A 26,600-nucleotide genomic window follows, 5' to 3' on the forward strand; every position below is an offset into this window, starting at 1 on the left:
ACTAGTCACTTAATACCACCTAGTGGTATTGGCATTTCAAACAGACTTTACAAGTATTTGAAAAAAAACCCCCACCCAACCCTTCAAAAGAATTACCAGTAACTATACTTCTGTACATTTTCACATCCCCACATATTTTACCAAGGCTTCTGATTTACACAGTTCTCTCTAAAAATGTCCTGAGACGCATGATAACATCCAACCATCATGGCATTGTCTGGCCCTGAAGCCTTGTCATGGTTGTTTTTGCTTTCCCCCCGCAAAGATGTAATCACTCTGCCATCACAAGAAGCAGGAAAGAAAATATATAAAATATATTTAGCAAAACCAGTAAAATTAAAGTGGAACAGAAAATGCAGTCAAGTAGCAAACATGTACAGCAGCAGCTTTTACAGTTTTTCCTACACATACCTCTGCACTTATTTCACACACGCTCTTTAAGGAGAAGGAAGAAAATAGAAATCAGATAGTGTTACGAAAGAAAACATTTCTTTTCCTGAACAGTAAATGGGGTTTATTACTGCTTTCTGATTTTGAAACTCCAATTCAGACTATATATATATGTCTAAGAAAAATAAGAGAAGGACACCCTTTTCTCTGTCCCTAAAGCAAAATTACACTGTCCTCCTTTTACAGACTATACTGGTATCTTAAATAGTTACACTCGCAGGATCTAGACATTATCTGGCCATCTTAAGAGATGCAGGTAACAAACATTTTAACCAAGATACAAAACAGGTATCCAATTTTTCCAGCTTTCCTGAGGCTGAGTGAATTGTTTAAATACATGTGCGCTTATCAAAATCCATGTTTACAGTACATTTTAACAGTAGTTTGTTAAGAAATCATGAAAGTGCATAACAGCCTAAAAGCAGGCAAAAAGTACTTCAGAAGAACAGTCTTTCCTTAAAGTGGCAGAAGAATATAAGCCTTCCCCAAAGTAGTGTTGATCTTGTGAGGACATCAGTGATCTTCCTAGAGATTCCACAGTGTGGTGGTGGGCTTTTGGCTTTGGGGTTTGTTTTTTTTTTGTGAGTTACAACAATCATTTCAATGAACAAAAGACGACTAGTAGTATTGGTGCAGTTTCAAAACCAAAGCAAATGTCCTGACAGCTTATTAAACCAAGTTACCAGTGAAGCTTTCAAATCAATACTTGTGTGGGAGTCTAGCAATGACTTTCATTCAGGGAACACCGAACACAGAGATAGGAAGCAGTTTGAATATGCCACAAACCTAAACGCAGCATCCAAAACAGTAACTTAAAGCAAATCAAACATATTTGTCTTTACAACCATTAACAGTAGGCCAGACAGAGAGAGGAAGAAAAAGGGAAGTACATCACACCCACAGCTTCGCTTTACTCTAACTTGTAAAGGCAACAGCATGTCAGGAAAATCAAATCCGATACCATCTAATAGATGTTAAAGTGAAAACAGCTGTTCCACAAGATTCAAATATAGGCAGCAGAAAAACTAGTAATGAATTATGCATCCATCACAGTGGGTAGCTTCTTTGTTCTCTTTGGATATATAGATTTGTCTTTCCAAAATAAAGAGGAATTTATTATTTATTTAACAAAACTTACAAGGATAGTATCACATTTCATTTCAGAATTCCAAAACAGTACTCTTTCCCCCAACAAGTTTGTTGATAAAATGGCAGGCTTTTATTAATCCCTTTCAAGATGTCATGTTAAACATTATGTACACTTTCAGATTGATCTGTTTTTCTTTCTCTGGATAAGATTGCAGTTATCACTTTCTTCTTGTTCTCCTTCCCTCTTGTAGTTCATGTACAACCTACTCCTTGGTTGGCTGTGCAGGCAAATTCCACTCGGAGGGTTGTGCTTTTGTACTTCTCTGCTTGTAAGACACGGCAAATCACTGAACGAAGAAATCCACCACCAACTCCATCACTCACAACTGAAGCCAATGTAAGTTTCAGAAAGGCAAAATGGATGGGGTTTGTGTATACTTAGACAAACAAGTGTGAATAAAGGCCTTGTACCCAAATCATTCAAGTTTATTCCAGAACTCATATTTAAGGTAAAGCAGAATCGTTCAATTTTCTACATGAAAGACTCTTGGATACGCTGCTGTTAGTCTTACCAATTGCATTCAGGAATTTCCTCAAAATTACCTTAAATGTTTCTGTCCCTCTCCAAAATATTCACTGAACGAAACCATGCTAATATAAACATGTAACTGCATAATCTTACTTTTGAAACCAGTAAAATTCTAGTGATACATACAGCCAAGATATATAGCAAGCTGTCACTACCACAGTTGTTGCGTAGTTTTACTTTCAGGATTTGTGAAGCTTTTTTTTCCTTATCTAAATTATGTGAGTGCATGGAAGTAAGAGGGAGACACTAGAAAATAGCTGTAGTTTATTTAAATGTAATTGCACTATAGCACATTAGGAATTGATGCCTGTAACTGAACTTTTCTGATATCCATGAAGTAACATGCTGTTGTTAGATGCTCCTTACATAGGAACAGATTATGAGCTTGGAGAACATTTCTGTGCCAGATACCATCATAAAAACTGTTTATATGAAATACACACACACACACACAAATTAAAGACCCAGAAACCAGTATTCCTTTTGAGTAGACAAATGCTACCAATAATAGTGACCAGAAAAGTCACTCTTAAAACTTCTTTTGGAAGATGGGGGAAAAGATTAATCTGATTATATATTCACAGTTATTTCTGGTAATTGCAGTCCAGTGTGAGATACTGCTGTGGCACCCCTAATCACACTTTCTGTTGATGGACAAACTCATGCTGTAAGTGCTGATGTAAATTAAAGTTACTCCACCAACTTTTAACCTAATTACTGTGCATTCACTGTAGCCAAAGAGCAGAAGGTGTGGCCTAAGTTTTCATAATGTTGCTATTTATGTTTCCACTGTAAGGAAATGCTTTTTCAGGGATTCAACACAGGTGAGATTTTAGAAAAATATTAAACAAGAATACACACAAATCACACGTGGCCAAAACAAAATAAAAAAGTCTTTAGTGGAAAACAATTTTATCCTCTTCCTGCTTATGGATCTTAATACACAAAGTGATCATTGCAAAATTGAAAATTCAGTCATGATAAGGCTTGATTACACAGCCATTTCCCAAGTCTTATTGCAATAAAACGTGAAATACTTCTATGCAACTTCATATTTTTAACTGTACAGATAAAACAATACTTGAAATCAACTAGCACTTCAATCCCTGTGTTTTTAATATATAAGCTCAACACAGCATTGAATGACACATTTGAAATATTTACAAACTTGACCAACAGCAGTACTAGCATTTATTGCCTTAAAACTGTATGTTCACTGCATGGAGGTTTCTTATTTTGCATAAAGAAAACAAATAATATAGGGTTGGGTTTTTTTTCCTAATTGAAAATTCCAGAATAGTTTAATGGGGATTGAAATGTGTGGTGAATATTATTAGAGAGGTTTTTATCAATTTCAAGTGTCAAGCTGTAACAGATTGGAAAATTACATGGGTAGTAGTATCTTCCTCTGAGGTTGGAAGGGCCTTTCAAATCTGCTTAACAGCACCTTAAAAGGCCAGGAAAAGCAGGGTAGGGAATGGGAAGAAATGAAAAATCAGAATCAATTTTAATTCACTGAAGAGAAGGGAAAGCCAGAGGTATTTTACTTTTCAGTTTCTAGGGTCCCAAGAAATCTCATACTGAAAAAAGGGCTCTATAAGATAGCTGAGAATTTGAGGCTCTAGAGCAAAACACACTTCATGATTTGTTTCATGATCAGTAATAGAAAACATTAATCTAATTTACTGAAAACAGAGCATAAGCTACTCAAATGCAAATTTATGAGAGGCAGGGGAACAGGGGTGGCTCTTCAAATTTTAATTGTTATCATTAGGCTTTGGTTATACTTAGTGACTGGAACAGACATGGGAGAAACATGTGGTATTTGTTCCTTGCAGAAAAATGTAAAGAAAACCAAAAGTAAACCAAACAAAACCCTACCACCACAAGCAGCACTTGTCACAAGCACAGGCACCAAAGCCTGAATAACCAGTAACTGTCCTCTCTCTTTGAAGATCAGAACTGAGGCACACTGGTGGGGAATCTCACCTTATATAAGACGAAGGCGCCATTTCAATTGGCTGTAATTGAAATAATGACAATTTTACAGCAAGCATTACTGTACTGCAGTAGATTAGTCCTGGGAATACTGCACCACTGCTGCCTCTACTGGGCTTTACCATTATGAAAATCTTCTGTTTTCATTACAGTAAATCTTACACCTCACAAAACTAAAATTAAAGTATATAATATTTACATAGCATCTCAGATCCTCAAAGCATTTTATAGGCATAAGCTAATCCTCACAACATCCCTGTGAGGTAGGTAGGTGTTAATGCTATTTTAACAATAACACAGTTCTAGTGACTTGCCAACGGCCACAGAGGATCCTGTGGATAAACATTACAAAATTAGAGGAGCCTGGCTCCTACTCCTGCGCTTATATTCATCAAGCTACTTCCATAAAAAAACCCACCCCTTCTTATGTAATCACTTAACCAAACCTGAAATTACTTGAAGTGTTTTACAAGCAAAATGCTGCAAATCTGTATTTTTTAATAGTTTTACAGATCACAAATTAGAATTTGCCTTCCCTTTTAAAGAACTAGATTTTAAATGGACAACTGACTGCCTTGAACAAGCTTATTTTCTAGAACTACATGGCTTAGACATAAAGGGATTTGCCCAGGTAAACACTGGGGCTTTAGTGAGCTCTTCTCACTATGAAAGCGATGACTCCAATTCAAACCCCTCTCTTTCAACTAGCAGGATTTGGACATGCTGAGAAAACAAGTTTCTCATTCCTGAGAAAAAAGATGAGCCCTTTACCATTAAATGGTAAAACACAAACCTCTGGGCAAAAAGTAGCAGATTCTGGTGGTAATTCAGTGAAGCTAATTAAGGCATAAATGCACATGAAAGTGGAAGTTTCATGCATCCAGTCCCCTTCTCCTGTCGCTGTGTATCTGTGCTTTTAACAAGGTCTTCAATTTTATGATTGAACTCGATGCTTGTCAGTGTTCAAAACTACAGGTTGAACAAAATTATTATGCCAGCATTAGAACTAACTATTACAGTGGGGAAGGAGCTGGCAAAATGGAAAAGAAGCCAGTCTCAGAATGAAAACACTGGTCCAATAATCTGTTTCAGCAAGGAAAGTCTAGACAAATATATTTGTTACAATTGTATCATGCAGCATTTATAACTTGGTTTGAATTGCCTTTTTGCTTCCTTCAAAAAACAGGTGCATTTTTAGAACCATTATTCACTCTCCACAGTAAATGGAAAATTAATGCAATGATGCTATGGAACTTCCAGAACACTTATGTCGAGTCATCTCTCAGTGTTCACTACAAACAGTCTGAGTCTTTCCTGTGGACCTCAATGTGCTTTCACACCCTGATTTACAACAACTGGATGTGTAGATGATCACAGAAAATTCTTTTTTTCTTTTTTTTTTTGGTACAGAAAGGATACAGTAGTCAAATAGCTTGGATAGAAGCAGTCACCAGGAAGAGTATGAATGAACAGGACTTATTTCCAGAAACCTTTGCAACCATTTCATGGATGTCACTAAGCAGAGACATCTTAGCATTAAAAAGAAAAAGAAACATAAAATGGCATGGAAAGATCTCTGTTAAATATATGAGAATGAAAGGAAAATTAAAAAGCAGGCAAGTGTAACATAAAGCAGGAAATTACAAAAAAACCCCAAACGCTTACTAGGACAGTTTTCCTTTAACATATATTATTTTTAAACAAGGGCAAAGGAAATTTTTAAACCACCTTTAAAACTAGTCTTTGAAAGTGGGTGTTCATACTTTAGCTAAAGTCTTGATACTCAGAAATGCTGTGTGTTTCTGCTTGTTACAACACAATGGGCCTGAAAAGAAAAATAATGGGTATGCACATTAGTTTGCCCAGAATACAAACTCAATTTGTGCTCCTGTTCATCACAATATGCAAGAGATTCCAACCCTTTAAAGTTAATAAATATTTTTAAATAGTGAGCCAGTTTTAGGATTAATAAAACAATAGTGACAGAGCTAGTTATAAAAGAAAGGATGACTGAGTGTATCAGTTACTCAGTCAGACCCAAAACATGGAATATTTGCTATGATCTCTTTGAAGACTTCAGTCTAGATACCTGACATCAGGCACCTCATAACAAACCAGCAGCTCCTACTGCTGCTGATGTTCCCAGGCTTCAGTGCCCTTCATCTGAAAAAAATGAGGTTTCAGAACTTCTGCCCCATCCAATGCACAAACTCAGAAAAACCCCAAAAGCAGTTTCAAAAACAGCAAATTCCAATTTAAAAATAAAAACTCAGCCATCACGACAGTTTGAAACAGAATGATCTGCCAGGATCATTGTATTTTGTGCAAGTGCACAGTCAAGAAATCTTTTAAAGAAAAGCACTAGAGTTTAAAGAAAAAATTGAGAGCAATTCTCTTGTTCTAAAATGCTATGCAAGTTATCTTAGAAATAAAATACTATCTGGGAAGGTACACTATTATCTAAGAAGTTTTATGGTCACTTTGTAATGTGTAAATCTGTCCTTGCCCAGTTTTCACATAAATTAAAAGTATAATAAAGAGATGGTATTTTTGGCCTTGTGGATCCATGCTTGAGACACTTACGGATTTAACTTACCAAAAAAACCCCACCACCCCCCCAAAAAACCCCCACAGAAAACGAAAAAACAAAACACTGCCAAAAAACAAAACAAAACAAAAAAAATCAATCAAACAAACAAAAAACCCAACAAACCTTAGATCACTTATAGCACATTATTAGAGATTTGTGCCTGTTGTGAAATTCTGGCTATTGTGACTAATTTTGAGATGAATAGCTGAAGAATGGCACAGAATTGCAAACACAAAGCTATATGTAGCCATATAAAAGTGTATACCAGACTTTTTATATAAACTGTAAAAACACATGGGAAATACTTAACAGCATAATCTAGCAGAGATCTTAAACAGAAGGGCCCACTTCTGCCTCTGTGTATTTCCACAAAAATAATTTTACTAGACATGCAGCATTTGTGTTTGCTTCAGTTTCCTCTGGCTCATGACAAGAGACAAAGCAGGCCTTGCTTTCATATTTGTGTGCTGCTCTCCCTTGTTGGTTCTATATAATCAGGGCACTATATTCTGCTATGATAAAAGCTTAAGTGCTGATATAAAAACCAAGCAAGAGCAGAGCAGCTGGGAGAGCTCTGCAGAAGTGGGACTAGGTTCAGCAAAAACCAAAAATCTCCTACAGCAGAGACCTCCCAATTACCCTTCCCCACTGGAGTCAAATAGACATGCTTGAGCAAAAGGGTTTGATGCTCCTGTGCTAGCATAATTGTTTTAGCTAATGCCCAACTTTACAAAGTTTGCCAGTAATTCACACCTTTTGGGTTGTTATTGCTTCAGCAAACAGTTCAGTGTAGAAACACATTGCAGCTGCATGCAACCCAGGTGAGAATCAAGACAGATACTGAAAGTAAAACTACACATGAACCTTGCATTAGACACTCATTCCAAAACAACAGTCAACATGAAGGGCTGCAACAGGTACACAGCAGCTCAGTGCCAACATCCTAAACCAACTCTCAAGAGTCAAATCTTGCCTTAAAGTTCTTACCTAAAGTATATGAGCTTCTTTTTTTTCCTTTTAAATTAAGGCAATGAAATGGCTACAGTTCCTAAAGTTCATTTTCGGGGAACAAAAATATACATCTTTTTTTTTTTTCTCTGAACTTTAGGCAGCAGAACATAATGTAAAAACCTGCATTGCATTAAACCTGCAATGTCAGGTTGATGTAGAAAAACAGAACTAAACACAAGTTAAAATACCATTTGGTTTTTCTTCCTCATCAAACTTTAAGAGAGGAAAAATAAAGCTTAAAATCAGCTAAACTGTTTAGAGCTTTATATGTATCTGCTTCACACTCTAACATGATTTTGGGTAGAAAAGAAATCTGTATGTTTACATGACCACTCATATTTTAAACCAGTGCAGGGGGAAAGGCACTGCATTTATTTCATTGTGCCCATATCTGTTTGCACATAAATGGAAAAAAACTCAATTCAGATTTTCTGTTCATTCTCTTCCACACCCAAGTATGACAGATTGCAGCTAACACATAATAGCAGAAGCTGATTCAAAGTTGACCTCTCCTATTCCGTGGTGTTATGTTCAAACTTCCAGGTTCTCTAGAATCTGAGATGGCTGCAAAGAACCCAGAGACAGGTACAAGATTTAGTCAGCATTCAGCATTTCTCAGTGCATTTTGCAGAAAGGGTCTAAATTAGGCATAGAGTTTTGTTGTTTATTTTACACAGAGAAGTCCACCAACATTTGCCATAAATTCTTCTAAACTCTTTAAGAAGGCCATCTTCTGCTTACGGTCCAGTGTAGGAGGAGTGCTGCTTGCAGTAAGCTTGTTGAAGGCATCTGCTAACCGCTGGTAAATTACTGGATCTTGTTGAGTTGATAGCAATGTTTCAACTAACTCTGAATATTCAGCCTGTTAAACAAACATTAAAAAAAAAAAAAGAGAGATACAATATATACAACTTCTCCCATCAGAATATGATCCACAATAAAGGCTGTGACAGAAAACTATCAGTACCTCTTCACCTGTCCTCACAGCCTTTCACCTACCTCTAAACCAGATAAAATCCTTCAACCAGGATGAGTATTTTCTAAGGCTAAAGAAGTCTTCAAAGTAAGGCACAATGCTCCGCAGTGCAGAGTAAGATGAGAATTTTAAGGCAAATAGCCTTCTGGCTCTTTCTTAGCATAGGTTTACTCCTGCAGACTGGACTGGTTTTTCTTGATGCCTGTACCACATTCCATGCCAACCATCTCCTCCCACAGGTTCTCCATTTTCTAGGGTTCCTTCCCTGGGACAGAGACCTTAGATTCCTTTCTAAGAGTACCCTACTTATTCTCATGCTTATTTATACAGAAAAAAAAGCCAGAGAAACACCTGAAGCAAGTCCAAAGGGACTAAGCTCTGGGAGTGCGTGTGAAGGACACAGGAGTCAGAACAGCAGTTCCCTCCATTCTACCCATGAAGGGTTGGGTCAGGGTGGACACAATGAGAATTCGTCACCTGCGGGTGGTATCACAGGGTCCTTTTCTTTTACATGTTCACGAGTCCCTCTTTAAGGGATAAGGCTGCTAACAAGAGCAAGGATCCATAGGACAAAGTGGCTTAGCAATGTCTTTGCAAAGGCTTGCCAAGCTGGTAGGAAGGGCTTTAAGGGGCTTGTTGAGGGATGGTGGTAACAACTTGAAGATGAGTAAAGAAACAGAGACTGAGAGCACAAAGAACACAAATGTGATGGGTTTAAAAGTGCTCCTCAAAGGATGAAACAGGCTGAAAGGAGACCAACCCGAAATGCCTGTGTAGGAGTGTGTTCAACTTTGGAAACAGAAGGAGCTAGAGCCTCACATGCAGGTTCAGATCTGCAACACTACTGCAGGCACTGATATGTGGTGGGACAGGTGGCATGACTGGAGTGTTCCAAGGGACAGGCGGAAGCTTGTTAGAGCTCTTCAGGGCAGAAGATGACAGAAGATTGACACTTCTGTGAAAAGGCAGCTCAAATGAAAAATGGTTTTCTACAGACTGGGCAGAAATCTAGCTGAGTGCTTAGGAATTATGATCAGAGGAGAAGCAGTAAAGAGGACATCTTTTGGGGTGAGATCTCATTACAAATCCCCAGAACAGGGCTTTTAGTCATCTTCAAGCAACTTGAGGAAGTTTCCAGATCAGACTTACAACAGATTATCTCCCTGACATTTGCTCACATACCAGATGGGCTACCCAGGGGTGTGACTTTGCATCTGCTATTCACAGCTAGTAAGAGCTGGTCATGGATGTAGTAATTAATGTCAGTCTTTCAGTTATCCTTAAATAGTGGAGTTAAAGATTCCCAGGAAAGCGAGGAAAGAGGGCAGCCAAGCACAGGACCTGGACCTCATGAGACCAGATGTCACCTTCTTCAAGACTGGTAGGTGGGATCCTGTGCGAGTGAGCTCTGAAGACAAAAAGAGCTCAAGAGAGCTGACAGGTCCTAAGGACAACCTCTTCCAAGCACAAGAACGGATACAGAGGAAAAAAATAAGGCCACTGATTCAGCTAAGCAGGGACTTAATGACTGAACTCCAGCACAAGGGCAACACATGCAGGAAATAGAAGCAGGTTGAGCTAGAAAGGAGGACAGCAGAAACACTGTCTGGAGAAGAACAATGACAGAAAAATAAAGTTCAGCTAAAGCTGAATTTAGCAGAAGACAGCAAAGACAACAAAAGCAGCTTCTACCAGTACTTTAAGAGTAAAAGAAGGAAAAGGGAAAATATGCATTCTATTGCTGAATGGAATAGATGATTTAATGATAGTAGACAAGAGGTAAGGCTGAAATCATCAATGCTTTCTTTTGCCTTGGTCTTCATTGACAGGTTTTACCAGACCTTTGTGAGAGACAGAGTCCAAGAAGGAGATGAACTGTGCATAGCAAAGAGGATCAACCCAGAGATCTCTTGAGAAATCTTGGTGCATGCAAGCTCATAAGACCGGACAATCTGTCCAAGGGATCAGAAAGCTGGCTCATGTCATTCATTACTGGCTGCTGTCTATCATCTTCAAATTATTAAGAAAATCATGAAACAAGTACTCCTGGAGGTTACTTCTGGGCACGTGAAAGTCAAAAGATCCAAGGGAGTGGCCTGAAGTTGCATCAGGGGAAGTTTATGTTGGGTATTAGGAAAAGGTTCTTCACCCAGAGGGTGTTTGGGCACTGGAACAGGCTCCCCAGGGAGTGGTCACAGCACCAGCCTGGCAGAGTTCAAGAAGTGTTTGGACAATGCTCCCAGGCACATGGTGTGATTCTTTGAGACGGTCCTGTGCAGGGTGAGGAGCTGGACTCGATGATCCTCATGGGTCCCTTCCAATTCAGCATATTCTGTGGTTCTGAGAACATCTAGTGTGAATTTACCCAGGTAAATCAGGCTTTACCAACCTGTCTTCTAAGACAAAATGACTCACATCTATGGCTAAGACAAATGCAGTGGATACCTAAGGTAAGAAGGCCTTCAGCAGCTGTGCACTGCACCCTTGCAACCAAGGTAGGATTTTATTGTCTTACTGGGTGAGAGCTCTCATCTGGACCTTGTCCTGTTAAATATTTTAATCAGTGACCTGGAGAAGGAGGGGAAATACACTCTTCTCAGGTCTGGGGATGAAACCAAACTGGCAAGTGCAGCCATTGCATTCAAGAGCAGGACTGACATTTAAAGACACTCAGGCTGGAGCAGTGAGCTGACAGAGAATCATGAAACTCAGCAAGGACAAATGCAAAGACCTGCACCTAAAACAGGCTGACCTCCTGAGGATGCCCCCTTTCAACCCAAATGACTCTGTGATTTTTCAGGTGCACAAGTAATAACCATTCTCCTTTAACAAATGACTTCTTTTCAGGGTGTGTCTGAATACCATACCTGGTGCAAACACACTAATGTGTAGAATGCTTCACCTGCTGCAGTTGTCATTTCTGTATTGTGCTTCTGAAGTACCAGCATATCAAAAACCATCTGAAATCAAAAACCAGAAGCAGTTGTGTAAGTGTAAACTTAACTTTCCACTTTATCAACATTTGCTGCTGAAGCTCATCTTCACTTCTGATAATAACAATGAACATTTATTACAAACATCCAAAGTTGTTGTTTGCTTTGTTGTCCACATTTTTTATTTTTGGATTTAGGTACCAGAACTTTAGAAGCCCAGTCTCAGTTTAACAGCATAAATTCACATCTCAAACCACTGGAACCTGTTGTTGATTTATATCAACTCTTCTTCAGAGAAACATGACATCACTTGTATTTTACTCCAAAAGCTTCAGGTATACCAGAGAAATAATGAAAAAAGCCTTTGCTCTTCCAGAATAAAATACTTTTCCTCAAGTTTTGGAGACTCCTATAGCTCAGAGAAAGTCAAACAGGGAAGAGGTTAGTAAAGAGGATTATTTTAATCTTAAGTGGAAACTCAGAAATAAGGAATGAAACTATGTTAACTTAGAAGATAAAGACAAAATTATGCAAGTTTTTCATTCTCTCAGCTTGTCTGATGAAAGCATTCAATGAGAATCCTCAGAAATCCCAGTCAGTTTGGTAAGAAAAGATGTCTTAAGTAAAACTGAAACCTATACAAAATCAGAATAGAAGCACACAGATTTCACAATTACTTTGTTGCCACTTAGTAGGAACCCAGTTGCTACCAGGTCACTCCAAAATTCATTAAAGTGGATGGTCCTAAAAGTAAAGTACTGAACGTGACACTGAATTAAGAAAATGCATAATTCATTAGATACACTGAATAAATGACAGCATTTCCTTTCTAGTTCCCAGCTATACTCTTTTACATGCCTCTTCTTTTAATACTCTACCCAGCCTCCAGTTCACAGAATTCTGGAAGCCTTTTGTTCACAGCTTCACCAGGAACTGCTAAAACTGTCAATCTCAAGTGCAGAGCATGGATATAAAAATTCCATTCTGAGAGACTCAGGTCTTTTGTTTATGGCAATAATAGATTTGTTCCCTCTACACCTCCACCTTAAGTCTAGACTCTGGTCTGGAACCTTCAGTTCTTCATGCCCTTTTTCACACTTTTTTTTCTAGGTAACAGGCTGTTTCTTACTATATGTATTATCCTGTTTAATCTGGATATGATCACTGTTTGGCCTCTGGATGCTACTTTTATGCAAAAAACCAAAGTAACAAGAAAAATAGATGCCTTACCTTAAGAAAGTGCCTTGTTGCTAAAAAAAGAGTTGAATCTGTTTCTTGTGATTTTGCACACTGTTCTGCTAACGGTGTTACAGCCTCCAGACAGAGCTGGCAAACCTCTGAGCTCATTCTGATAATGGATGTTAAAGAATTGAAGTCAAATTTCAATTAAATGGTGGTCAAACTACCCAGTTGTGACACTAGAAAATATCTGAAATGCTTGTATGTTTCAAGGCTTCTTTTCACTACAAAGCTGCTAATTAAAAAATAAAATTTAAAAAATGCTAGAAAAAAGCGTGGGGAAAGGATTCCAACTTCATTACTTTTTTCATTAGCTACATGCCCTAAGGTAACATAACCCTCTCTGACATAACGCTTTCAGAAAGAGTCCCTTATGGTCAAGCTCATCTGTTTCTGACACGTGCCACAGATTAGTGAAAACGGTACTCCCATTATGAGAGGGAGAGCCCATTGGCACCCTGACAGGAAATGCTCTGGAGCCAGCCCAGTAGAACAACAGCAATGTTTTATATTACCAGCTGAGAGACTAATTCAGGAATGGCTTTGGGATACCAGCTGAAGGCTTATGAAGTTACACACTCTGAAATGAAGTAATGGAGGAGGCAGGAATGGCTGCCAGAAAAAACTTACATGCTGAGCTACTTAAAGGCTGCACCCAAGCACCACAAGTCGGAGGCAATTCAGCTAATGCTGGAATCTCAGTGGACACTACAGTGAAACTCTCCATCCCCAGAGAGCAGAGTAAGAGTCAATTACTGATATATAATAATACACGCAGATATTGGTAGGAAAAAGGAAAAAAAAAGATATATTTAACAGGCCCTTATAAAAGCAACTTAGATTTTTTAAAAAAAACATTCCCAAGAGCTATAAAGGATACGATGTCATCCCTAACTCCAGTGAGTACATTAGGCTCTTAAAGAGGTCCTCTGGAAGTTGTGGAATCTTCTCAGGGAATATTTCACATATGAAAGTGATTAATTTATAATATTGATTACACAGAGATGGAAACTGTCAAAAAAAAAAAGCATGGTATTTTTAGACTCAATATGTAACTATTTTGGCATAATTTTCAACTGTACAAAGAAACAAGACTGATGATGTGCACCCTCCTGAAGAAAAGAATTTTAGCAGGAAACTTGAGTCATTAGAATGGCTACAACGTTATATAAATACAAACACTGTGGTACAATAAAAGATGATTCCTAAAGATAAACAGTAGATGGTGGCAGTCTGGTATCTGCTCTACACAAATTAAAGGAGTTTTATTTCGGACACAGACAAATCTAATCCTGTGGGGTAAAAGCCTCATGAGCATTTGGAGCACAATTGAGGGGCTCCCAGGGTAGATCCCCTACTTTGGTCTGATCTAAAATGGATGTGGATCTTTTGCTCAGTAGGAGCTACTGGATGAGACAGCATATGGAGAGGGGACAGCTGAGACACCCTCCTGAAGTGTTGCCCTGCTTCCAAGTAAAACATGAACACAGTGCAGCAATGAAATGCTGCTGTCCCGTTGTTTCATATATTACTGTTCTACTGGCAAGCTGCTCATGCCTATGATCGACAGCCATCTGTATTGTGGAAATAAATAGTTACTTTTAACCCCTATCACTATTTATGCTTCTTGTCACATTTCTGACACTATTAAAGAAAGGACTCCATAAGCCACATTTCAGGTTTGGCTATTGATCTGCACAGACTTGCTTTTAGAAGTAAAGTTTTGTTTAGAACCCTCAGATATACATTTTCTCAGCTTACCGTATTTGTTTTCAAAGAGTATTTAGAACTATGGAACAGTTATTTACATTTATGAAGTCTAGAAAACACAGGTGGAATGCACAGAGGAACAAATTTTGGGGAATTCATTACAATAAAGCTTTCATATTCTAGCAGCTCTGTGTAAAAAATATACTTACCTTCAGCAGATCTTGTGACATTAGAGGCAGAACTAGATTAACCCCATATAAGACAACATCTGCTGCTGATACAGATCTATTTGTAACTTGCCCAGGCTCATGTCCTCTAAATACTTCATCTACAGAAAAGAAAAAAATATTTTGTATAAAAGGAAGATTAAACATATTGAAGGAACAGTCCCATTTCTTTATAATACAGACATTTTTAAAAATAGGACTAGTCCCCTCTCTCCAAACAAAATTGTGAGGCACTGTATTAAAATAGAAACTTAGTGAGTGGAGGCTGTCACATCACTCTATATTTATATTCATTAGGATTAAGCATTTCATAATCACTTGTACCAGATGGCATGCTAAACCAGAACACTTCAGATACTGAGCGCTCCCTTCCATTACAGAATATTGCATTGGTTTCTAGTGGTAGCTGTTTCATGCCTGGACACATAAACACAGAGTGAGAAAAATATTATTGCATTTTTATACCTTTTATATATATTATATATTTACATATGCTTTAATATATTTTATGAACAGAAGGACAAAAAAATGGGAGAGCTAACAGAGAAAGTTCCGTAGTTAGGATGTTGTCAACTTTTCTCCAGTTACAGGTTAAGGCTTACATTTCCCATCAACTGGCAATGACCTTACTTTTATAATTCCTGCATTGAGTCAGCAGCAGTACGTAGAAAATTCTCAACAGATTTGATCTCTGGGCATTGCATTTAGGGTTTATTCACATTACTTTGTTTCATGGTAAGTGTTTTCCACACAACTAACATCCAGATTTCCAAGCAAATACTTTACAAAGCACTGGCTTGTCCATTTAATGGACAAAGTCTAAATCTGCTTCTGTACTCATGTTGTGCATGCATGATGAAAAAAAATTATGTACTGCATTTCAGAGTACAAGATTCTCTCTTTCAATATATACCTCAGAAAAGCAATGAATATCAAAACATACTTGGTATCAAACTGAATCTGCCTGGCTTGTTATCTGTGCAAAGTGTATAGAACATGGTGAGATATGAACCGTGCAAATGTAATTTGCAAGAACTGCAATTTTAAATGAAAGTAATGGGTTGGAATACAAGAAGGAACCCTTAAGTACACCCACAAACCATAAGGTATGTTCTGTGAAAGAGGAATACAGAAGACCCTCAATGATGGAATTTTAATGACCCAACATTTCACAACAGTTGAATCCTGTACTAAGACCACCCATCTGCTCTCTTGAGCTACTTTACTACTCCAACTTCTCTATGCACTTTTTGTTATAAAACTGCTGGTACAACATATTCAGACTTGCAACATTCAGATTTCAAGCTGTTTCATACCTCCACAATTTATTTTATGACAGCAATAACAATTTCAGATGTTAGAATATAGTGAAAAGTCCTTCTTTGCTACTTAAAATAGCAATTTCCATATTCTGGCCTAGTCAAGCCTAAAGTTCAGCTTTTACTTTACATGGACTGAACACAAGCCCCAGAATGCTTCTTACAGTTTACAAAACAACATGTAGTTCATCAATTATCAATTCCTTAATACCTGTATCACTGAAATCTATGAATTCCTTTGACAGAAGATTGGTGAGAAGCTCCATAATAAGAAGGAGATCCTGATACTGGTCTTCTTCTGCTGTAACATCTATCCGTTGTCGACCTAGATTATTCTTGGAATATACCTGGAGCAGAGTTAGGCAGGCCTCATACAAGTTCATGGCTTTGGCCTATAAAACAATGTTACATAATAAGAAAACTTCCATATGCTAAAAGATAAACATCTTGTTTTAAGATGGCATTACTTGGTAGACAATACTTCAAGATTTTCATTTCAGTGTATGATCACTTTTGTACCAACTGTACACAAAATCATCAAGGAAACAGCCACCTTAGACAATAAGAACACTTACAGCCATATATTGATGTGATACTGATGGAAAAGGAAAAGATTAATTTTCTGAATTGCTCAGTCTTAACAAAAATCCAGACAAGACTGGTTTGGGACAGACTGACATATCTCACTAATCTCACAAACTAGATTACCAACAAAATCCTCTGGGACACACTTTAAAATATAGAAATTTAGAGCCACAAACAGTGTACTGTTTGTGTATACCCAGTTTGGAATGGGCAAGAACTCTTCCAAATTTGAAAACAAAATTAGCCAACAGTGCTAAGTGCAAGATGCAAGTGCAATGCACAAACTCAGAATTTTAACTGTTAACTTCTTGGGATCTATTAATGCATTGCCTAGCACTAAAGCAGTGTCTCTGTGGTAAGTATTTGCCCCATAGAATACTACTGCAATTCTCCTGGAGTAGACTTCAGAGAAGTTTGATATTGTTACAAAAAAGTACACAACATAGTCTGTCTTCTTCTGCCACCCATGCATAGAGTTAGACCAGTGATGAACTGTGGTTAAATTTATGAGTAAAAAACCCAGTCTAAATGTCCTGCTTTTAATCTTTGCAAGTGTATGTTTTAAAACAAGGGAATCCTTTAACAGATGTGTCTATATAGTCTTTCTCTCTATAAAAATCACTACATTTTATTTTGTTTAAGGACTAGCACTGTATACACATTTACAAGCATGCACACACACTCTGCCCCCCGCCTTCCCCTCCCGGCTGAATTTACCTCTCCAAGATAGCAAATTTGTTTATGTGCAACTTCAACAAAGACTTCTATTATGAGATTAACAGTCTCTGGTGTGTTTTTGTATACTTCCATTAATCCAATGCAATTATTAAGGAAGTCCATTAGGAAATTGAAGAGAATTGCTACATTATCAATCTGGGTAGCCTCAGCAATGCCACAGAGTGCTTCTAATGTAGCAGTGATTTCCTGCTTCACTTCCTCCTCCTGGCAGATCTGCTGAAAGTTTTCCTGGTTTATCACATTCAAGAATCGCTGCTGAAGTGGCTGAAGAACCTTGAAATTTTCCAGAAAAGTCACATTAGGATGAGCATACTATTACATGAGATATGATGTTTAAATCACTTAGCAAACTGGTTCTTGTACTGCCATGCCAAAAGCAATCACTTCCAGTTTCCAATGGCTCAGTTATGTCATTATCTGTCACATTAATGCAAGCAGAAGTGGTAGTGAGCAGTGCCTCTCACTGTCCATCATGACCTGCAGGCAGGTGTCAAAATGAGCACCTCCATGAATATTTTAGCTAATTTTGTAGTGTTTAAACAAATGACAATTACTTTCTCTGGCTCAAAGCATTTTATTCCCTTCAAATTCAGCATGAGGGGAAAAATTGTTACAGCTTATTAATGAAACCATTAAGATTAATGCTCACAGTTATCTTTGCCACATTAAGATTCTCAATAGCAAAATCACTTTTGTCATCATCTGTATTTTCAATTTAGAAACTTCCACAAAAATAGTTGATTTTTTTCCCAATTTTTTCCCAATACTTCCACTGCATTGCAGATTTACCTTAAATCTCTAATTTTGGGATCTGCCAATAAAAGCATGTTTTTATCAGAAGGTCAATGCTTCACAAAGTCAAATGATGCTTCCTGATGCCATTTCAGCTACTTTCTAGCATCAGCCTTTCTGGTATTAAATATCTGAGCTTTAATGGTGCCAGGGCACAAAGAGCTGGTCAAGACTCTTCATTATGTTCCACATCAGCTTTTTACTTACTGTCATTATCATTAAGTGAGAACAGAATAAATCATAATACCATAAAATTAAAATGAAAGGAAGAAATGTCCCAGTCCAAGGGAAATTTTTAATCTTCCCTATTAGTCTTTTTCAAACACATTGCTCTACTGTCTGTCTCACAAATACTTCAATTAATTATTAGTGGTTTATTTTCGGTTGGGATATTTTAGATACAATTTAGATACAAGAGATACAAGTATTGACCATCAAACAGAGAATAATTTTAAAAATCTTCAGTATTAAATATCAAAACGTGTTATACAAATTGATTTTGTGTCACTATAAAATTCCCTAAACTAACTGGCTTATATGGAGGCAATAGAAGTATCAAAATAGCTTACCTCTGTCCAGTATTGTTGCTTTGTTTCTGTATCCATATGAGCAAAACCTCCTAGAACTAAAGCTTTCATTAGTGTTCTCTGCACAGAACTAGACAAATAGTGAAGAGGAGGGCTTCGCCTTGCAAACTGTTTAGCTAAATTCCACCAGTTTTCACACTGAATAACTAAGTTTGCCCTAAAAGAGGAGAAAAAAAATTCATTAAAGACTTCACAAAACTGTATGAACAGAGCACATCAGGTTTCTAGCAGTTGCCAGAATTTTTTGTTGCTATATTTTTTTAATTCCTTTATTCTGAGGTTAAATTGCCTTTTGATTTTCATCTTACTAATGCCTCAGCTCTCAGATTTCTAAAGTATATACTCTGAAAATAAATCAATCCATACAGGAGAAAAGCAGGGAAGTTCTTTAGTTTTACACACATACACACACAAGAGTTAATGGACATATTGCATGGATTAAAAGCTTAGTCTCATTACTTCATAATAAAATAAGCAATTTATTTCAAAACTAGCTCCTGTGGGGTTTAATTTTTTTAGAAAGAAAAATCCTCAAGCATTTTAAATCCTCATACTTCGAACAGTCTTTCAGTAGACCGTGAATGTATGATTGCATGTCAATTGACATAAATAAAGCATTCAACAACTTCCTGCTTCACAGTTTGCAATATCAAAGAAAACTTATTGAAATTTGACTGAATCCACAAAATCCTATATTTAATAAAAAAAATATTTAGATTTATAAACATATTTCATACTGGCTTAGCCAGCATCTGAACTCCTAATCAAAAAAAATTAACAGCAACATAAAAATCCTTGCAATAAGAGTGGAGACCAGGAGAGTTTTCCTTTCTCACTGTTTAAGAGTGAGACACAAAAGTAGGGAAGGAGAGTGCACTTCTAAACAGTAATAAAAATTAGGTGATGTTTTGTCAAATACAGGTCTCACTCCTCAGCTTGTCAGACAAGTTTGTGGTGTTTTTTTGCAGTTATAGTATGTTACTAAAGTAATTTACAAAGGCATGAATATGAAGTGCCCTATATCTGGATTACTGTGGCCGAAAAACTTTAAAGGAAGCAAAAGAAACTTTTTGACTTCCAGAGGTATAGCAACTTACCGCTCTCTCCTTTCCACTAATGTTACTAGCAGTTGTACAGTATCATTTGCAAGGTCCTGCTCTGAACTCCACACTGCCAGGTTACTGATCACTTTTTCTAAAAGGTAACCCACAATCCACTGGGAACCCTCTGTATCAGCACCAAATGCTGTACTAAATGGCAGACTTATCTATAAGAAAAGCATTAAAATGAGTGAGTTTTACAGAAGCCAGAACCCAAAAGTGTATGGCAATCATTGTAAGCAAATTCTTTTCAGGCTGTCACTTCTTTTCTACTTAAATGACACAAATGTTACATAGACAAAGGCAAAGAATACCTGTAAGAGAAAAATCTTTGCCAAATTTATCTTGTGATTTTAAGCACAACAGCTAAAACAAAGAAAAGTTGCAACGTCCTTACAAAAAAGGCTTGAGTACATCTAGCTTTTAAGGCCAGTGAAAGTTCAAAAGCTTTAATAATAATAAGATCCCAAAATCACCTCCCAAAAGTGTTTCCATGAATTTAAGACCTAATTCCTCAAAATTCAGTGGTAAAAATTACTACTAATTCTTGATCTATATAGAAACTTGAAAAAATTAATTTTCACCTCAATTTATCTGCATCTGCTTTCTGCAGATGGTTCCTTCGATCTACACATCTTTTAGGAAACATGTCACACTCTGGTCCTGGCACATTAAAATATGCTTCCTTGAAATTGCCTGTTCTCCTACCTTCAAAGAAAGTTTCTCAAGAGTGAAATCCAAAGACTTGGTAGTAATTGTGCAGGAGCTTCCTGTTAGCACACCACTAACACTTCTACCTTTAAGAACTCATATACATGGCTGAGCATAAGCTTTAAATAGAAGTTCCAATCACTTTCACATGTCAACACAAACTAAATGTGTGCATTTCCTAGACACTCTGTTTTGTTTCTCCACATTGTTTTTTACATGGATCTTGCCCAAACGGTACCTTTATGAATTCTTAGCTGTGCTATATGTATGAGCTGAATAGTACGACTCCAAATATTTACATGTCTGTGTGATACCTATTACTGATAAGGAGAGGCCCCCTGAAGCATTAGTATTCTTAGTTGCTTCAATAGTGGAAATAAAGGGGAGGAGGAGAAGATTTCTCAAAAATTAGAGCCAACAGGATCTCCTCAGGATGGGGGGCCTCTGTGAGCTAGCTGGATTACAGTTAGTTCAATAAGCAAAATCAGGATCAAGTTCTAATCATGATTAGTGCTGTCCAAGCACAGTAAGAAGTTGCCCTTTACAAAAAACACACTGTTGAAATCATGATATATACAATGAGAATGAGGAGAGAAAGTAGCATGACATTAGCTAATGTATACTACCTTGTCACGGTGTTAAATATCTAACTCAGAAACACGATCAAGAGCAATCACTGTATTAGAGATGAAATGTAAAATCTGATGGACAGTCATGATTTATAATATCACTGCAGTGAGTTTCACTCACTGTGCAGCCCAGGAGTACTATGTTATTCTGATATGACAATGGCTACCAAAAAAAAATCACATTTACAGCAAAATGTGCAAGAGTCCCCCAAAAAGCTAAATTTCTAATTAGCAAATGAAAGAAAACATCAAATTTCAAACAATTTCCAAAATAAATCACAACCCATATAACAACAAAAATAATTTAAAATTGCACTTTTAAATAGCTACGCTGACATCTATATTCACGGGATGATATTATTGCTAATACTCACAAATAAATTCATAAAAGTTATATCCTTACCTGATCATACAACTTTTCATCTACTAGGAGGTAAGTTTTTGCCCAGCGCTTGAGGAACCATACAATATCTTTGCCCATCTGGGGGCTCAGGAGGTGTGTGAGATTTGCCCTTATTGCTCTAGATTCTACTTCTGACACTCTTAAAATAGCAGATAACAACCTGTAGATTTAAAATACAATGCACAGAGTGGTTTTTGGAGAAGCAATGCAACTACCAAAACCACTTTCCTTTTTTCACAAAATATGACAGAAGGATCAGAATAATACAAAGCACTTCAATGCTCATCAAGTAAAAAGCACACGAATTTATTGGTTTTGAAATGCACAGTGAGAGAGAGTGTGCGTAAGAGAGAGAGACTAGAGCAAATATCCTCCAAAAAGTTCCTTGCACTATGAAGTTTAATAAAGGGTTCTAATTGTGCAGTGTTTGCAGGGTGACACATACTAAAAAACAAATACAGAAATGACCAGTTATTTTTCTCTTGTTCATAGCTGGGAAATAGTCTGAAGTAGTAAATCATGAGGTGATTGCATTAATACAATCAGTCCATAAAACTACATTAAACTCTAGCTCTTGTAGTATGTCAATTCAATGTTGTAAGAATGTGATTGTGCAAAAGAAATGTAGGAGCTGACAGCAGACTATTTCTTGAAGACATTTCAGAGTTATTCATAAAGGGCTTCAAATCTCTCCTTATTTTGATCTGGTTTTATTCCCACCACTGAGACACTGCATCAAGAAATCCTGTTTGGTGGTCACTTCTTGAAGTGGCCAGTAGTATAAGTGAGCAGTGTTCAACCTTCTAACCACTAGGCACATACATCATTGCTAATGAAGGTCCACTTTTTCTACCTTCTTCCCAGAAGAAAACATTTAATGAAGGCAACAACTAATCTTAGGTGAAGACTCCTCCATGTCAATTTAAGATGGAACGCAATCTTCTGTAGTGTGAGGATCCAAATTGAGGAGTCCTTTGTGAGCATCAGCCTTCTTGCAAAAGGAGAAGGGAAATCTCTCCTGCTTCTTTAATAGGCTGACAGTGATGTCTGTACATAACTGACAACAATTCCTCATGCTCTGAGGATCAAATTTGCTGCTACTGCCAAGCTTGGGCAGTAACTCATATTCAAAGTAGAGAAGCTCACTCATGTTATGGAGAGCATTTGCTTAAGCTGTATATGTGCTGAAGAATTTTAGAATATATATTATGTAAAGATTTTGATCTGCCAACTTTTTTTACTTCAGTAACTTTAGGGATTTTCTGTAAAAAAATAGATCAAAGATGGGTTTTCAGTAGAAATACAAAAAACATTTCTGTAAATTCCCAAGACTTTGGCTTATGATGCTTGTAAGGACTATTAGGTCAATCTTTCCTTTTTCAATGTTCAGTGTTTACATATTGCTTACTTTTCACATGCACAGGAGTCTACTAAACATTCTAGGGATTTTTTTTCTCTGAAAAAGCATTTAACACAATTAATAGTACAAGATGCATCCTTACCTAATTACAGAATCAGTTCTGTTGTACCCTGGGATGGAAGAGGCCTTTTCTCCTGGAGATCCCAGAATCTGAAGTGTTGTATTGATGTCAACCTCAGCTGAATGTTTAATGGAATATTCCATCACTTCTGGAGGTATTAGCGGAGTCTCTCCCTGAGTATCATTAGCCAAGAGGTAGCCTTACATTAAAAAAGAAAGAGTGATCACAACTTTCTACCCTAGGTTAACTTATGGCTTTCTGATTAAAGAATCCATAGGCTTAACTTCAGACATCACACCACAACCAAATGTTTGTACAGACCCTGACTAACACTGCTTAAATGCATAAAAGTTAATTAGAATCCTTAAAGCCATTCAGTAGGAAAAAAACTCAAGTGACAAGAAACCAAGACTGGAAAAAGAAACCACCAATTTAAAAACCAATAAAAAAGAGAAATTTTGCCTCATGTAAAAGCACTACAGTCAATTCATCTACTTGGGGGAAGGACAAACCAGCATTTTGTTGTCTTTTTTTTCTTCCTCTGCTATGTGGTAAAAAAAGTCTTGTTTTACAATTTCTGTGCTGAGTCCATATAATTTGGGACTTTTGTTTTGCTAACATCTTAAATCTGTGAGAGTCTTTCAGACTTCAAGTACCTGTGCTGTAACACAGTTTTCCTTGCCTAGCAACTTCAGATCAGTTGAAGCATGGGTTTTCATACAATACTGTGGCATCTAGAAAATATTAATTCCAGCTTTAATTGCAGTTTTCAATATCTGATCTCAAAACCATCTGTGAGCTACAAACTCCATCTCAGTGTTACAAAAATATTATAAACACATTCATGTCAACCTCTGAGAGCAACTGAAACACCAGATCTTAAAAAACGTCCCACAAATATTTCATACATTATACACTTCTCCAAGCAAAGTACAGATTTAGTTGTTACTACATTTGCAAATTTAAGTAAAATATCATCATCTAAAAATCAAACCCAAAAAGGCTCTAAATTCCCTGAAACTTAACAAAATAGTGGGTCATGGATCATCAACACTGAGAAAGTCTAGAACTTACATGATTCTCTGTCACCATTACCCTGACCTTATGTTGGCTCCCTTATAAAGTCACGTGCTCCCAGCCACTGATACCATGAGCAGACTAATTTCTTGAATAAGTTGACAGATAACACAACTCAAACATCTATAACAAAATTAGTTGCAGAAATTTCCAACAGACATTGATGGAACCTTTACATGAGGTAATCATTAGAGATAATATTCCTGTTACTCAAGGCAGATGCTAGTAAAACAAGGACTTTGCAACTCCTGTATACAAGATGAAAGCATTGTAAGGGATAAAATGTATAGTCAATGGAGAGTAGTTGATTTCTTTTTTCCCTGAGGTGTTCCAGTTGCAACAAAACTACCAGAGTAAGTACTATTTAAAGCTGTTCACTAACCTGTGACTAAAATAAGCCAATGAATATCCTCATACAGGTCATCAAGCACTTTATTGTCAATTGAACCTGATGCTGGTGAGGCAAGTAACTGCTGCTGATGTCTTTGCAACTGTCCATGGAGCCTTGTCACTCGGTCTTCTAACAAACTGTGGACAAATAACAAAGTAGCTTTACTGTTTTTAAACTGTTTTGGCAAAGCTAGGCTTTTCCTATGTGACTGCTTTATTGATTTGCATTCATGACTATTTTTTCTGTACTTACCTTGTGAGAAGAGGTATGCAGTGCTCTGCAGCAATCCTCCCCAGCATGCCTACGCTGGCCAACTGGTCACAGAACTGGTCTCTGTCATCTTCCTGCAGCTCACTTATTTCTTCTTCTTCCCGAGAGGCCACACCATTGGCAGTCTTTGGTTATTTCAACAAAATTAGAAGCAACCAGTTAAAGTCATACTTGTTAAATTCATTATCGCCATAATTTTTTGCATTATTTTGGCTCTTTCTTGCAAGACAATTTGCACTTATGAACAACAGACTTATACTAAATTAGATGCAGTGGAGTTAAAAAGAGTCAACACGGGTTCATATTGTTTTTAAATTAGCGTTTCACAAACTCATTACCAAAATGCCACATTCAGTTAATTTGCTAACATTTAAATAGTTCTCAGTTGTCTGAGATCTTACACAAATCACATAATAGGCAGTATCTTTCATTATTAAATGAATGTTAGCCCTTTCAATTAAGTTTTTCCCTAATCTACTGTTTGAGAGGAAATAGTAGTTTAAAAAGTATCACTAAATTTTTTAAAAAGTACATTAAAAGTAAATGCTATAAGCTCAGAAAACAGCAGACTAATAATCTTGATGATCTCAGTTTTCTTTCTTGCTGATGCAGGAGCTGCACTGTTCAATTTCTCAAAGCTTATCTTGGTTGCATTATAAAACTATTTAAATTATAACCAGATCTTATTCCTTGAAGAGATGAACCATGATATGCAGAAACCAATTATAAATATGAAAAGTGTTTCTTTCTTATCTATTAATCATAAAATTTATGCAAGTAACTAAGTAAAATACAGGAGGTGGAGAAAGCCATCAGTCAACTTTGTTTCTATAGAGGCCCTGGAAAACTGAATCCACTCCTTATGCAAAGTGCTTTTAGTTCATCTTTTCTTTACGTAACCCAGCAAATCATTCTCTTTTGGCAACTTCAAAGCTGCAGCTGTTTATTGAAGGGTGAGCCTCTGCTCTCAAAGCAGACACTGAAAGTTCCTGTTGCTGCTTTGATAGAGAACAAGAAGCATTCTAAAATGCCAGCTGTGGCTTTTAAAGGTTACCCATGGGATAAATGACTTATCTCACAGAATGACATGAATCAACCTGAGTACACAAGTTATGTCAAGACCGCCTGATATGAATTCAAAGCTCTCTTGTGAAATATTTCTCTCAGTTTTGGCACTGTTATTACCATCTGTTACATATTGAGATAGCAGAATTATGTTTTACATAGTGCTTTTCAGAATAAGGTACCTCTGAGATCTTTGCTCAGCTTCAAATTAAAGAGAGATTTTATACAGTTATTGAATTGAATCTGTGCAATAACTAATTCATCCAACATTCACATCCAACTGTCGGTATAGGAATCTATTTTAGTAAGATCCAGATTCCTGGCAAATGGACAAATCATCTTTCTTTTCCAATGGTTCAAGAGATACTTCTTATACTTGTAAATTTTCTCTAGACAGTCAACTGTTCAAAAACTCAACTGGGAATTTATTTTATCCAAAAAGAACATATATTCCATGTTTCTTCCACTTTGAGTGCAGTCAGTCTACATTTTTTTCAGATATTTATGCATGTCAGTTATATTTTGAAGATAGTGCATGGGAGGCAACAATCATAAAGAAGGCCCCCAATTTCACTGAGAATTTTAACTAAAATTCTAATTCAGAAGGAAGGTCAAAAATTTAGTCACGGTATCCGTGGAA

At 37.0% G+C, this 26,600-nt stretch overlaps 1 protein-coding gene across 1 annotated transcript in view; it reads right to left on the reverse strand.

Annotated features, from left to right (window-relative positions):
• Positions 1 to 952: 952 nt before the first annotated feature.
• Positions 953 to 26,600, reverse strand: part of XPO4 (exportin 4) — a 79,668-nt gene continuing 54,020 nt past the window's right edge. Inside the window, exons 11-23 of the mRNA XM_074535233.1 lie at positions 24,878 to 25,020; positions 24,617 to 24,762; positions 23,179 to 23,356; positions 21,677 to 21,836; positions 19,931 to 20,100; positions 18,816 to 18,990; positions 17,434 to 17,727; positions 16,343 to 16,523; positions 14,795 to 14,913; positions 13,756 to 13,886; positions 12,867 to 12,984; positions 11,571 to 11,663; positions 953 to 8,589 (exon numbers count right to left, since the gene is read on the reverse strand). Of these exons, the coding sequence (XP_074391334.1) occupies positions 8,392 to 8,589; positions 11,571 to 11,663; positions 12,867 to 12,984; positions 13,756 to 13,886; positions 14,795 to 14,913; positions 16,343 to 16,523; positions 17,434 to 17,727; positions 18,816 to 18,990; positions 19,931 to 20,100; positions 21,677 to 21,836; positions 23,179 to 23,356; positions 24,617 to 24,762; positions 24,878 to 25,020 (2,106 nt within the window). The 3' untranslated portion in view covers positions 953 to 8,391. The remainder of the gene's footprint in view (positions 8,590 to 11,570; positions 11,664 to 12,866; positions 12,985 to 13,755; positions 13,887 to 14,794; positions 14,914 to 16,342; positions 16,524 to 17,433; positions 17,728 to 18,815; positions 18,991 to 19,930; positions 20,101 to 21,676; positions 21,837 to 23,178; positions 23,357 to 24,616; positions 24,763 to 24,877; positions 25,021 to 26,600) is intronic.

This window comes from Zonotrichia albicollis, chromosome 2 (assembly GCF_047830755.1).
Source record: "Zonotrichia albicollis isolate bZonAlb1 chromosome 2, bZonAlb1.hap1, whole genome shotgun sequence".
Lineage (NCBI taxonomy): Eukaryota > Metazoa > Chordata > Aves > Passeriformes > Passerellidae > Zonotrichia > Zonotrichia albicollis.